General features: G+C 41.7%; 1 protein-coding gene across 1 annotated transcript in view; it reads left to right on the plus strand.

The window, feature by feature from the left end:
* B4GALT6 (beta-1,4-galactosyltransferase 6) overlaps window positions 1–12669 on the plus strand; it is a 69076-nt gene that overhangs the window by 14525 nt on the left and 41882 nt on the right. Inside the window, exon 2 of the mRNA XM_027525670.1 lies at window positions 7191–7307. Within this exon, the coding sequence (XP_027381471.1) occupies window positions 7191–7307 (117 nt within the window). The remainder of the gene's footprint in view (window positions 1–7190; window positions 7308–12669) is intronic.

The following is a 12669-nucleotide window of genomic DNA, read 5'->3' on the forward strand; positions in this document are numbered from 1 at the left end:
CTTTCATTGCAGTGCACCAATTCTTTAATTGTGGTGACAGTGAAAGATAAGTCGCTTAGTCATCTCCAACTCTTAGCGACCCCATGGACTGTAGCCCACCAGGCCCCTCCTTCCATGGCATTTTTCAGGCAAGAGTATTTGAGTGGGTTGCCATTTCCTTCTCCAGGGATCTTCCCGGCCCAGGGATCGAACCTGGGTCTCCTGCATTGCAGGCAGATGCTTTACCATCTGAGCCAGTTGTGGCTTGTAGTGCAATTCAGTAGCTGCTGCATGCGGGCTCAGTGGTTATGGTGCACGGGCTTAGTTACTCTGAGGCATGTGGGATCTTCCCAGACCAGGGATTGAACCCATGTCCCTGCATTGGAGGGTGAATTCTTAACCACTTGACCACCAGGGAAGTCAGTTTTCTGGTCTTACAATGCGGAAAGTTGTGCCTGTATCCTGAGATGGTATATTTGTTTCCTAGGGCTCAGATACAAATTACTGCAGTCTGAGTGGCTTAAAGCAGGAATGCATTCCCTCAGGTTCGTTGGCCAGAAGTTCAAAATCAAGGAGTTGGCAGAGCTGTGCAGCCTCTGAAGGCTCTGAAAGACCCTCCGCTGTCTCTAGCTTTGGGTACCTGTTGGCAGTCCTTGGCTTCCTAGGCTGCTTGCTGGCCACTCTAATCTGCCTTCGTCCTCACTTTCTCGTGCGTGTGTGTGTGTGTATAGAAGTCTCACTCTGCCTGTCTCTTGTGTGTGCACTTTCATTGGATTTAGGCCCAACCCAGATAATCCAGGATGATCTCCTCATCTCGAGATCCTTAACTTAATCACATCTACGAAGACTCCTTTTCCAAATAAGATAACCTTTGCAGGTTCTGGGAATTAGGATGTGCACACATCTTTTGGGGGGTCTCTGTTCAACCTGCTACAGAAGAATTAAATGAAGTGTAATACATAGCATTTAGCTCAGTGCCTGATGAATGGAGGTACTCAATTCATGTTAATTCACTTCCCTTCTCTTTAGAAACCCACGCCCTCCAACATTCCACACCCTGGGATGATTTCTGAGTTACTACTACTTCTTTTTTTAATGTTGAGAATGATGTAGTTAACTGGTCATAGGGAAGTACTTAAAAAAATTATTTATTTTAGTTGTTGCATGTGAACTCTTGGTTGTGGCATGTGGGAACTAGTTCCCTGACCAGGGATCAAACCCAGGTCCCCTGCATTGGAAACACAGAGTCTTAGCCACTGGCCCACCAGAGAAGTCCCCGTTAATGTTACTTCTCATCTGTCCTCTCCTCGCCTTTCTGTTTCTTCACACCGTTTTCCTACTGGGACCGTTACAACTTACTGTCCATTGCTGCCGGCGCCCTCAAGTTGGATGGCTTATCCCGAGTGTCCTCTGCAGCTGTGCCTCCCAGAGCCTCTGCTTGTGCCGTCCCATCGGTGGAGACGTTCTTCTCCCTCTTTCCTCTTACTCACTTAGAGCCTTCACTTTAAAGTCCTTCTTTCCTTGCTCTACTCAGGTCATGCTGAGGTCCCTCCTGCCCAAGGAAACGCCCCTTGACCTGCTCTCACTTCCCTGTTCTGACACTGGACTGCTTTCACTCTGTCCACTCAACTCTCTACTAATTTCTTTTTTTCCCCATTATTTGGGTGAAACTGCTCTCTTGAAGGTTGACCAGGATCTAATAGCACTTTTGTTTATTTGTTTTAAAAAACGTTTGTTTATTTGGCTGCATCGGGTCTTAGTTGTGGCATCTGGGATCTTCAATCTTTGTTGCCGCGTGTAGGATCTAGTTCCTTGACCAGGGATTGAACCCAGGCGCCCCTGCATTGGGAGAGCAGAATCTTAGTACTGGACCACCAGGGAAGTCCCTCTAATATTATTTTAAAGGGCTGACTGGGATGGTGATGAAGAGTTGGGTTGCTGGAGCTATCTGCTGGGGGTGAATCCGACTTCCACCACTTGCTAATAAATTACTGTATGACCTTGAGCAAATCACTTAACTCCATTTTCCTTATCTGTAAAATGGGAATATTACTACCTACCTTACAGGGTTGTCAATTAGTTTATATAAAGAACTTCTAGAAAATCCCATGGATGGAGGAGCCTGGTGGGCTGCAGTCCATGGGGTCGAGAAGAGTCAGACGTGACTGAGCGACTTCACTTTCACTTTTCACTTTCATGCATTGGAGAAGGAAATGGCCACCCACTCCAGTGTTCTTGCCTGGAGAATCCTGGGGATGGGGGAGCCTGGTGGGCTGCCGTCTATGGGGTCGTACAGAGTCGGACACGACTGAAGTGACTTAGCAGCAGCAGCAGCAAAGCTACCCATTAGAGTAAGTGCTAGGTATTAGCTTTTCATTTTTAAGCTTTTTTCTTTTTTCCTTATTGTCTGTCTTCTTCTCCTCTGTATTGACATTTGTCATGGTTGACCATTCCCTTTTTCGTTTGTCCAGTGGCTTCTTCACCATGTTTCAGCTCAGATTCATTCATCTTGAGGTCTTTTAGTTTTATATCTTCTATTTGCGGTCTGAACTCCACCTTCTTATCTCCTTTCTAGATAATTTTTCCTGTGGTAATTCATCGCCATGGTTCCCACTTTTACTTTTGTATGAACGTTTCTCCCAATTGTATTTGTACCCCACTCTTCTTAGCTCTGCTGCTGCTTCTGCTAAGTCGCTTCAGTCGTGTCCGACTCTGTGTGACCCCATAGACGGCAGCCCACCAGGCTCCTCTGTCCCTGGGATTCTCCAGGCAAAAACACTGGAGTGGGTTGCCATTTCCTTCTCCAATGCATGAAAGTGAAAAGTGAAAGTGAAGTCGCTCAGTCATGTCTGACTCTTCGTGACCCCATGGACTGCAGTCTACCAGGCTCCTCCGTCCATGGGATTTTCCAGGCAAGAGTACTGGAGTGGGGTGCCATTGCCTTCTCCGCTTCTTAGCTCTAGCACTGTGTGTGAGAATGTCTAACAACACAGTCTCCCTCTCAGAATCAGCTGTGCAGTTGACTTCTGGTTTGTTAAAGGACCTGGAGATAGTGGCAGTCAGGAACAAGGATGTTGAGATCAGAGGGATGTTGTATTTGAGTCCTTCAAAGCCTAGGAAGCCTTTGCCAGATTACTGCAGACTACAGAGCTCCTGGACTTGAATCTATTCTGTGCTTTGAAGGAGTGAAGCTGCATGTGGAAAAGGGTGTGGAGACACAACTTTATAGCAGATACATTCCCTAGTTTTCTCAAGTTGAGAATGAGGCATGTTCATAAATCTCTTTCCTCATAAACCCAGGGTAAGATGCCTACAAGCTATTGTAAACTGTTGATTTTTGAAGTTTTTTTCCCCTTAGGGTATAGCTTCCTCTCCAACCCCTGGAAGACAGACTAGGTAAATAAGTGAAATTTATGTCTCACAATGCAGAGGCAAATAGCAAATGAACTAAATTAGAGAACGTAACATCATTTTAATGAAGCAGTACTGGTTTTTAGTGTTCTTTTGAGTTGTCTTGAGACCAAAGGCAAGCATGGGAAAAAATTCCCTATTTTCTGAAATGTAGTTGCTTGTAAGATGGAATAGAAAAATCTCTTTTTTTTAAAAAAAACTATTTTTTGCAGCATTTGGGCTTCTTTATTCCCCTACCAGGGTTTGAACCCATAGCCCCCTGGAGTGGAAGCACAGAGTCTTCACTACCTGACCACCAGGGTAGTCCCTGGAATAGAAATTTTAGACAAGTATTTCCTGGCTTGCCAATAAGACATTCTATTTTACAATAATGATTATTAGCAGGCATGTAGAATTACCTGAGTGTGGGTTACTATAGTTTATGATGTTTGGTAGTCAGTCTGGATTATTCCATGCTGGTTTCTTATGCCTTGAAACACTTTGACACATGGCCTTCCTCCTGTTAACAATGCCTCTATTTAAATACAGCTTCATTCCTTAATGGGTTTTGATCTTTAGGGATTAAACCCATGAGGACCATTAACCTAAGGAATGTAACTCAATTAGCTGTGAATGATTGAAAATAAACTAATATGTTTTCCGTTTGGAGAGCTTGGTGTCTCACCTTTGTTTTTTCTCCATCTGTCTAACGCAGAGTAAATACATGATGTTGGTAAATCACCCTTGTCGCAGGTGCCATCAGTAATCTTTTTTTTTTTTTAACAGTTTGGTTACCTGATATTTTGAAAGTTTTTAGGAAAAGTTGACTTTGATTGTCCTTTTCTATGCTGGTTATTGTCCTTGTTTCTTAAATTTGACTTGGTTTCAGGATTCGGATTTGATTCCTGGGTGGGGAAGATCCCCTGGAGGAAGGCATGGCAACGCACTCCAGTATTCTTGCCTGGAGAATCCCATGGACAGAGGAGCTTGGCGGGCAATAGTCCATGGGGTTGCAAAGAGTTGGACACGACTGAGCGACTAAGCATACAAGATTCAAGCAGTTTTCTCTGTTAGAGTAGGTTTGTTAATTAAAAGAAAAAACTGTAGTTTGTGGAAATTCTGTTTCCAGGACACACATGTATTCTTACTTTGTGTATCCTTGTTTGGGGCAGTATTGTTTCTCCCAGTACTGGTCTTGGCCTAATTACTCTTGACTCGGTCCTCCTTCTCCAGGTCTCCCCTCCGCCAAGTTTGGTGCATAACAAATAGTATAGGCTATTTACACCACTGATAACAAATTTCATATATAATTTTAGGATTAAATGATCCAAGATAATTGTACAGTAGGTACTCATAATCCATTTCATTTTTTTTCTCTGTGTCGTTTCAGTTGAAATCTTGGTTTAGGTAGAATTGCTAATGTTACTTTGGCTTTTCTTGAACATTTTCCCACATTTTTGGTTGGCTGTTCTCTTTAGTTTCATTTTTCACTTTGTCTCATCTGTCTTTGAAAGTCCACTAAAAAAACAAAAATTAATAGAAACTTGTGGGGTTTATAAGCCTGGTTTAATAAACTCAAGCCTAAACAAGTTAGATCTAATTATAGGACTGATCTCCAGAGAGGGTGTGGTGCGTGTGTGCTAAGTGGCTCAGTTATGTCTGACTCTTGGCAACCCCGTGGACTGTGTCCATGGGATTCTCCAGCAAGAATACTGGAGTGGGTTGCCATGCCCTTCTCCATGGGATCTTCCTGACTAAGGATCGAACCCATGTCTTACATGTCCTGCATTGGCAGGCAGGTTCTGGACAGGCGCCTAAAAACGATTGAGCTGGAGCTTATGTGAAACCTGCATTCTCTCTTATGGATTAAAGGTGAAAAAAAAAGTGTGATTTTACTCCACTTCTCTATTTATTCTCTGCTCATTTGTACTTCGAGCAAGTTCAAATTTCAATAAAAGGAGAAAGGAGGTAGCAAACATTTTGCTCATCTCCCTGTGCCATCTCAAAGAAGCAGAACTGGGCCCAGAAAATGAGTTGGCAATTTTTATCTTTTCACTCAGCATTCATTTTTTGAGAGTGCCATTAGTGTGTTGAGAGACAGCTTATCTTAAAATTGAAAGAGTCATTAACCAAGCCTTGCAGTTTCTTGGTTTTGCTGTGAAAATGAGCCGCCTCCTGTTGTCTGAATGGAGCTTATGATTTTTAGCTTTATGCCTGGAGCATTTAGTGTAGAAGGGGCTTCCGAGAAACCTGGTGTGTACTGCCATTTTTAGGTGAGGGAACTGAGATCTGGTGTGCTGTCCAGAGTTACACCCAGCACTAGCAGAACCAGGACCAAGGAAGAAAGGGTCCTGCGACTTCCGTGCTTTTCTGAGGAGGCCTGGCATCTCAAAAGGCAATGACTCTTGTAATCTTTGTCCAATTACCAGTTTCTCCCAGAGGTTAAAGCACTTACCTTGGAGATTGAAATTAACAACTTGAAAATGCCACATTGATTTTTTTTTAATTAAAATGAGACCACTAATGATGTACTTAAAATTTTTTTTTCTATTGAAGGACAATTGCTTTACAGCATTGTGGAGGTCTCTGCTATACATGAATGTGAATCAGTTGTGATTATGTATGTACCATCCCGCCCTTCTGGGTCGTCATCGAGCGCCAGGCTAGTTGTCTTTTCCACGTGGTGATGTGCACGTGTCAGTGCTGCTCTCTCCATTTGTCCCACCTCTTCTCCCGCTGTGTCCACAGTCCACTCTCTACATCTGTGTCTCCATTTCTTCTCTGTAAATAGGTTCATCTGTACTGTTTCTAGATTGCATGCTGATGTGCTAGTCGTGGCCAACTCTTTGCAACCCCATGGATTGTAGCCCGCCAGGTTCCTCTGTCCATGGAATTTTCCAGGCAGGAATACTGGAGTGGGTTTCCATTTCCTTCTCCATTAGATTCCATATGAATGCTTTAATAGATGATATTATAGATGATAATAGATGACTTGTTTTTGTGACTGCCTTCACTCTGTGTAACAGGTTCTAGGTTCATCCACCTCACTACAGCCGACTCACATGTGTTCCTTTTGATGGTTGAGTTCTATTCCACTGTGTATAGGTACCATATCTTCTTTAGCTGTACCTCTGTCATTGGACATCTAGGTTGCTTCCATGTTCTGGCTATTGTAAATAGCGCTGCCACGTTGATTTTGATTCTGTCTGCTTTTACAATCCTGGTAGGTAGGTTTTTGATGGAGAGTGTAAAATTTCAAGTAATCAAGAGAAATTGCTAAAAGAGATTGTGATTCTAGATCATCCTGCGTGTGCCCCCAACACTGAGAATTTGAAAGATCTGTATCCAGACTAGACATAGTGATTTGTGACATATGTTTATGATTCATGAGGGAATTCTTATCTCTGTGGAGTCCTTGGTTCAAGGGTATTAATATAAAATTAGAGAAAATGAATTTTAGGATTATGTGGTTGAATGTGGTAAAGAATGCCTTTCTGAAATTCCTGAGTATATTTTGTAGTAGAAAATCATATGTGGATAAAGGAATTATGATATTTTGGATTGTTCCATTTAGTCTCATTCTAGTTGACGGATGGATATTACTACTTTTAATTTTTCATTTTATTGTTTTTTAAAAGGAGTTTGTTTTTGTGAGTTTTCGATAATGGGAAATAGTAATTTTATATTTGTTTGCCCATTCGATGTACTAATTGAATCAGTTCGGGTCTATTGAGCAGTTCCTCAATTCTGAATATTATTTTTTTAATTTAAAAAAGCTAATTGAGTCATGTCATCTTTCTTTTTTTTTTCATCTTTTATAGCCAACACATATCTCTTTATGGTACAAGCTCGAGGAATAATGTTAAGAGAAAATGTGAAGACAATAGGACATATGATCAGGCTGTACACAAATAAAAACACCACGCTCAACGGCACAGGTAAGGCTGCTTCCGGTTTTAATTTTGCTTCACTTCTGCTTCTTAGCCTTGTCATCATAAACTAGTAAACCTAATCTCTTCATCTTTGTCCTGCCTCCAAGTAACTTCCTGTTAATGAGGAAGGTCTCCAGAGTGCTCCAGGAGGCTCCTTCACTATCAGGACTGTCAAGTATTCTAGGACATCAGAGGTGTGATCGCCGAGGTGATGGGGTTTTGTATAAAGACACTTAGGTTAATTCTTGAAAGCATAAGCAAAATATGAAAGATAACTTGTATTTTTCAATTCACCTTCCATAGTAAAGACAAATTAATCACAAAGAGAGTCATTTATGCATCTTAGCCATGCTGCCATCTTTTTTCATGCCCATTTTAATTCCTAAGATGATTTGCCAACTTTGTGTAGAAAATACTTGTTTCAGTTACAGAAGAGTGTTGATCATTGTGTGGCCTTTTTAGGAGCGAAAGGAAGAAATCATATAACATTGGAAATCAGTAGCTGCTCTTGCCTTTTTAAAATATAACTTAGAAGAAGGGTCTCCATCAGAATCACAGGAAGTTAAAGCCTAAGTAATAGGCGCAACTCATGATTTAATGATGGTAGAGCTAATGTGAGTAGGTTCAACTGTTGTGGAAGAATGCGTGTGCTCCTTGTAGCAGTGTTTTCCACATTGTCTCTGGAAGCTGTATTAGATGCAGCTGATTGTCAGTTGTTGCATCCACTGTATTCTTATTTTAAGCAGTTAAAATTCAAGATTCAATTTATGTCATCAGTTCTTCATTCATTGTGTCACTATAAATCACACACACACACCTAACTTGCTAATAGGAAGTCCCTGTCCCTCCCAGTCATAGGTACATTTTCTTAAAATGTATGTTAAGGTGGGTAATAGATTTAGACCGGTCTCAGATCTCAAGCGGAGAAGGCAATGGCACCCCACTCCAGTACTCTTGCCTGGAAAATCCCATGGATGGAGGAGCCTGGTAGGCTGTAGTCCATGGGGTCGCTAAGAGTCGGACACGACTGAGCGACTTCACTTTCACTTTTTCACTTTCATGCATTGGAGAAGGAAATGGCAATCCACTCCAGTGTTCTTGCCTGGAGAATCCCAGGGGCAGGAGAGCCTGGTGGGTTGACGTCTATGGGGTCACACAGAGTCGAATACGACTGAAGTGACTTAGCAGCGGCAGATCTCAAGACTGTTGCATATTGATTCTTAATTTCAGTGTCACACATGCTTCTACAAAATCTATTCTAGTTATTTGCCTAATTTGTGTTATGATGCCACCAATCAATGTTTTTTAATCACTCTTAATTTTCTTCTTTTAACTTTAAAGAAATTTCCTTCAGAAGGATGGTCTCATCTGAGTTGGTATTTTAATAGCACAGCGAAAGTCTCATGAACTGGTCTTCTGCCTGAATTAGTCTTCTGAATAATAGGTCAATTTTAGAGAAGTTGAAACATTTTAAAAGCTTCACTGGGATTTGTCCTGGTTGAATAAGTTGGTTGTTAAAGTGTTCATTAGAAGTTCGTTCAACTGAACAGAAGTATTAAGCATCTTTAGGTTACTGTATTTGTGTAAGTGAGTGCTTATAAAATCTGTGTATAATCAGGTTCTTTTCCCAGGGTGTGAATAAGTTACATGTGTGAATATTGTGCTTCATTAGGAGAATTAGTTATTTCAGCAAGATGAACCCCACCTCCAACCCCAACTGCAATACGTCACAACTGAAAAGAAATTCCCTCCTCTCCTCACTGAATCAGAGTTTCAGTGAAGACCAAACAACCAATGTGTCCTTTGGTTAAAGTTTGCTTTTTATGAACCTTTGGAAGCCTTTCAGTTGGTTCCTTTACTGATGGTGCAGCTCTTCTCGGGAGACTGTCATTGTCAGTTAGGAATTGGGTTTGGTTGTAAAAGAAAGCTGACTGCAGTGGTTTAAACACGAGGCTTATGTTCTTGTGTAAATCAGATCTGGAGGTTGGATAACTTCCTTTTGTTGAGAAACTCTTCACACACTTTCCCCCTTCTGCTCTGTCATGTTTCACAGGCTAAGGCACTGGGGGTCTCCGGGCTTCATGTTTGCTCTTGGGTCATTAGAAGGAGCAGTGGAAGAAAGGGAAAAGAAACAGAGTTCCCCCTTGGTAAAGATCCTTCCCAGAAGTCCCACATGGTAATTCCACTCATGTCTCATTGTTCAGTTGCTTAGTCGTGTCTGACTCTGCGACCCCATGGACTGCAGCATGCCAGGCTTCCCTGTCCTTTACTATCTCCTGGAATTTTCTGATTCATGTCCACTGAGTCAGTGGTGCTATCTAACTGTCTCATCCTCTGCCTCCCTCTTCTCCTCTTGCCTTCAGTCTTTCCCAGCATTAGAGTCTTTCCCAATGAATTGGCTCTTTGCATCAGGTAGCCTAAGTATTGGAGCTTCAGCATCAGCTTCAGTCCTTTCAGTGAATATTCAGGGTTGATTTCCTTTAGGATTGACTTGTCTGATCTTGTTGCAGTCCAAGCAAGAAACTCTAAGGAGTCTTCTCCAACACCACAGTTCAAAAGCGTCGAGTCTTCAGTGCCCAGCCTTCTTTATGGTCCAACTCTCACATCTGTACATGACCACTGGAAAAACCATAGTTTTTACTATATAGACCTTTGTCAGCAAAGAGACATACTTAATTGTGAGGGCGACTGGGGATGATAGTCTTTGAGCTGGGCTTCTGGTGCTCTGAATGAAATTGGGATTCTGTCCCTGGTGGCTCAGACAGTAAAGAATCTACCTGCAATGCAGGAGATGCGCGTTGGGAAGATCCCTTGGAGAAGGGAATGGCAACCCAGTCTAGTATTTTTGCCTGGAAAATTCCATGGACAGAGGAGCCTGGCAGTCTACAGTCCATGGGATTACAAAGATTCAGACACGACTGAGTAACTAACACTTTCATTTTACCTACTAATAAAGGGAAAATGGAGTTTGAATAGGTAACTATGAAGCACTGCCGTGTTCATTTATATTGAGCAGCTAGTATAGTTAATACTCAGCTAGATATTGGAGATACAACATGAAGAAAAACATCCTTTCAAAACTGTGCTTTCCAACAGCATGGTCTTTCTCCCACATTGCCACATTACTTTTTCTAGGGGAAATAATCTTGAAACTTTAGATCTAGAAGGACCATTAGAGATCACTTGCTTCAACCCCATTATTATACATCTGAGACAACAGAGCCCAGATGAAGTGACCAACCCAAGGCTGCACAGCTTGTAACTGGTCAACCAGGGCGAGAGCTTGTCTTCCCGACTGCTGATATTCTCTGGTTTAAGGATCAAAGGATTCTGGATCTAGTACTTGTTCTTATACCAACTAACCTGTGAATATTTAAAAGATTCTGCAAGTTCTTTATGCCCAGCTTTTTCATTTACCTTGTTTCATAGAATTATAAGACTAAAATGAAAATCTGGCATGTAGCATTCACTGTAAAAGGCAGATATTATTGTAAGTCATGTCCAACTCTTTTGCGACCCTATGGACTATAGCCTGCTAGGTTCCTCTGTCCTTGGGATCCTGGGCAAGAATCATGGAGTGGGATGCCGTTTCCTTCTCCTGGGGATCTTCCTGACTCAGAGATTGAATCCAAATCTCCTGAATTGGCATGGGGATTCTTTACCACTGAGTCACCAGGAAAGCCCAAAAGGCAGATAGTACAATTCAAAAATAAAGCATTCCTACCTCCCCCACCTCCCACCCCCCAAAAAAAGAATAAAAGATCTTCATTTTATGGAAGATCTCTAGGCTTCTGGGAGAGATGGAACTGTAAATAGCTACTTATAATTCAGTGATTTATTTCTGTGCAGGTACAGATAAAATCTGCCCCAAAGGAGACAGTGGTCAGTAAGGTGTACAAAGGACTGATTGGGCTCCAGGGAAGAGTTGAGAAATATGTATTGACTCATTGAAAATTTATCACTTAGATTAGATCTTTAAAATTCTCATCACAAGAAAAAAATATGTAACCATGTGATGGATGTTAATTAATTAGCCTGGTAGTAATCATTTCACAAAATATCCAAGTATCAAATCCTTATGTGGTACACCTTAAACTAATACAGTGTTATATGCCAATAAAACTAGTTAGCAAAAAGCATAATATTTAACACGTAGTGGCAAATTGTGATATTTCTAAGTACTTTTGATTCCAAATAGGACTTTTTAACCATGTGCCTGACATTCTGAAGCATCAAGTGTAAAGAGATTTATATAAAATTTTTGTAAAGAAATCATGTACTTTTATAATCAAATGGTACCTTGCCTTGTAGCTCATGGAGTCAGTCAAATTAAGAAAACAAAATGTATTATTCAGTGAGCAGTTATCAGAACAGATGACAAAGGTCACGTGCTGTTAGAGCCAGTAGGCTTGTTAGAAATAAGCCGGCACACTTCCTCATTCGGCGGGTGCGTGGATGGAGGCCCTCGGACTTGGCCAGCCTGACCCGGCAAGCAGTAAACAGGCCAGAACGCTGACTGGGTTTCTGTTACCTGCTTTCAGCCGCAGGGGAAACAAAGCCCTAGAGAGGGCTCATTTGGCCTGTTCTCTTAAGATCCAGTGAGAGCCAAGGAGGGGCTTGTCTAACAGTTTTCATTCTGGGTTCCTTTTTTTTCCGGTGTAGCTCTGAAAGGGAGGAAGAAGGCAGGGGCCCAAGTCTCACTGTGTTTTCATCCGTTCATTAGATGAAATAATGTCTGCATTTTACAGCGGTTGTGGTAGATCGGCCTCTGGAGCATCTGTCATGCGTCATCTTTTAAAGCTCCTGGGTTTTGAGCTGGGGGTGTGCTACATGGGCCTCAGCACTTTGGTAGGAATAACAGTTTTGTGGGTTTATTACATCATAGTCTCCCAGAGTTTAAATCATTGTTGGCCACATTATCAGTTGTGAAGTATTCTTTTGTAGTGAGTATCTTCTGTTTTGTAGATGCTGTGTTAGATGCTAGAAATCAAAGGCAATTTGATTTCAATTAAAAGAGATTTATAGACATATGGCAAGGGGGTGCATAGTTCTTATATTCACAACACACTGGGATGACGTAACTACCGCTGGATGCGTTACTGAAGGGTACAGACATTTTTATTAGCCTGACAATGAGTTGAGGTCTTGTGATCATTTATAAGGACGTTGCCAAGAGTCACATGTTTTAGCTAAAAAACTTTGTATTTAAAGGATAAAATATAATGATACTGCATGTCTCTGAGGGTTTTTTAAAATTGATTCTTTATAAACTGATAAAAGTGATCCATGGTTTCTTTCGTGACAAATTCAGTCATTTTAGCCTGAAAATAAACAGTGAAAACAATCCTCCAGCCCTCCCACTGACACG

This window comes from Bos indicus x Bos taurus, chromosome 24 (genome assembly GCF_003369695.1).
Source record: "Bos indicus x Bos taurus breed Angus x Brahman F1 hybrid chromosome 24, Bos_hybrid_MaternalHap_v2.0, whole genome shotgun sequence".
In the NCBI taxonomy this organism is placed as follows: Eukaryota; Metazoa; Chordata; class Mammalia; order Artiodactyla; family Bovidae; genus Bos; species Bos indicus x Bos taurus.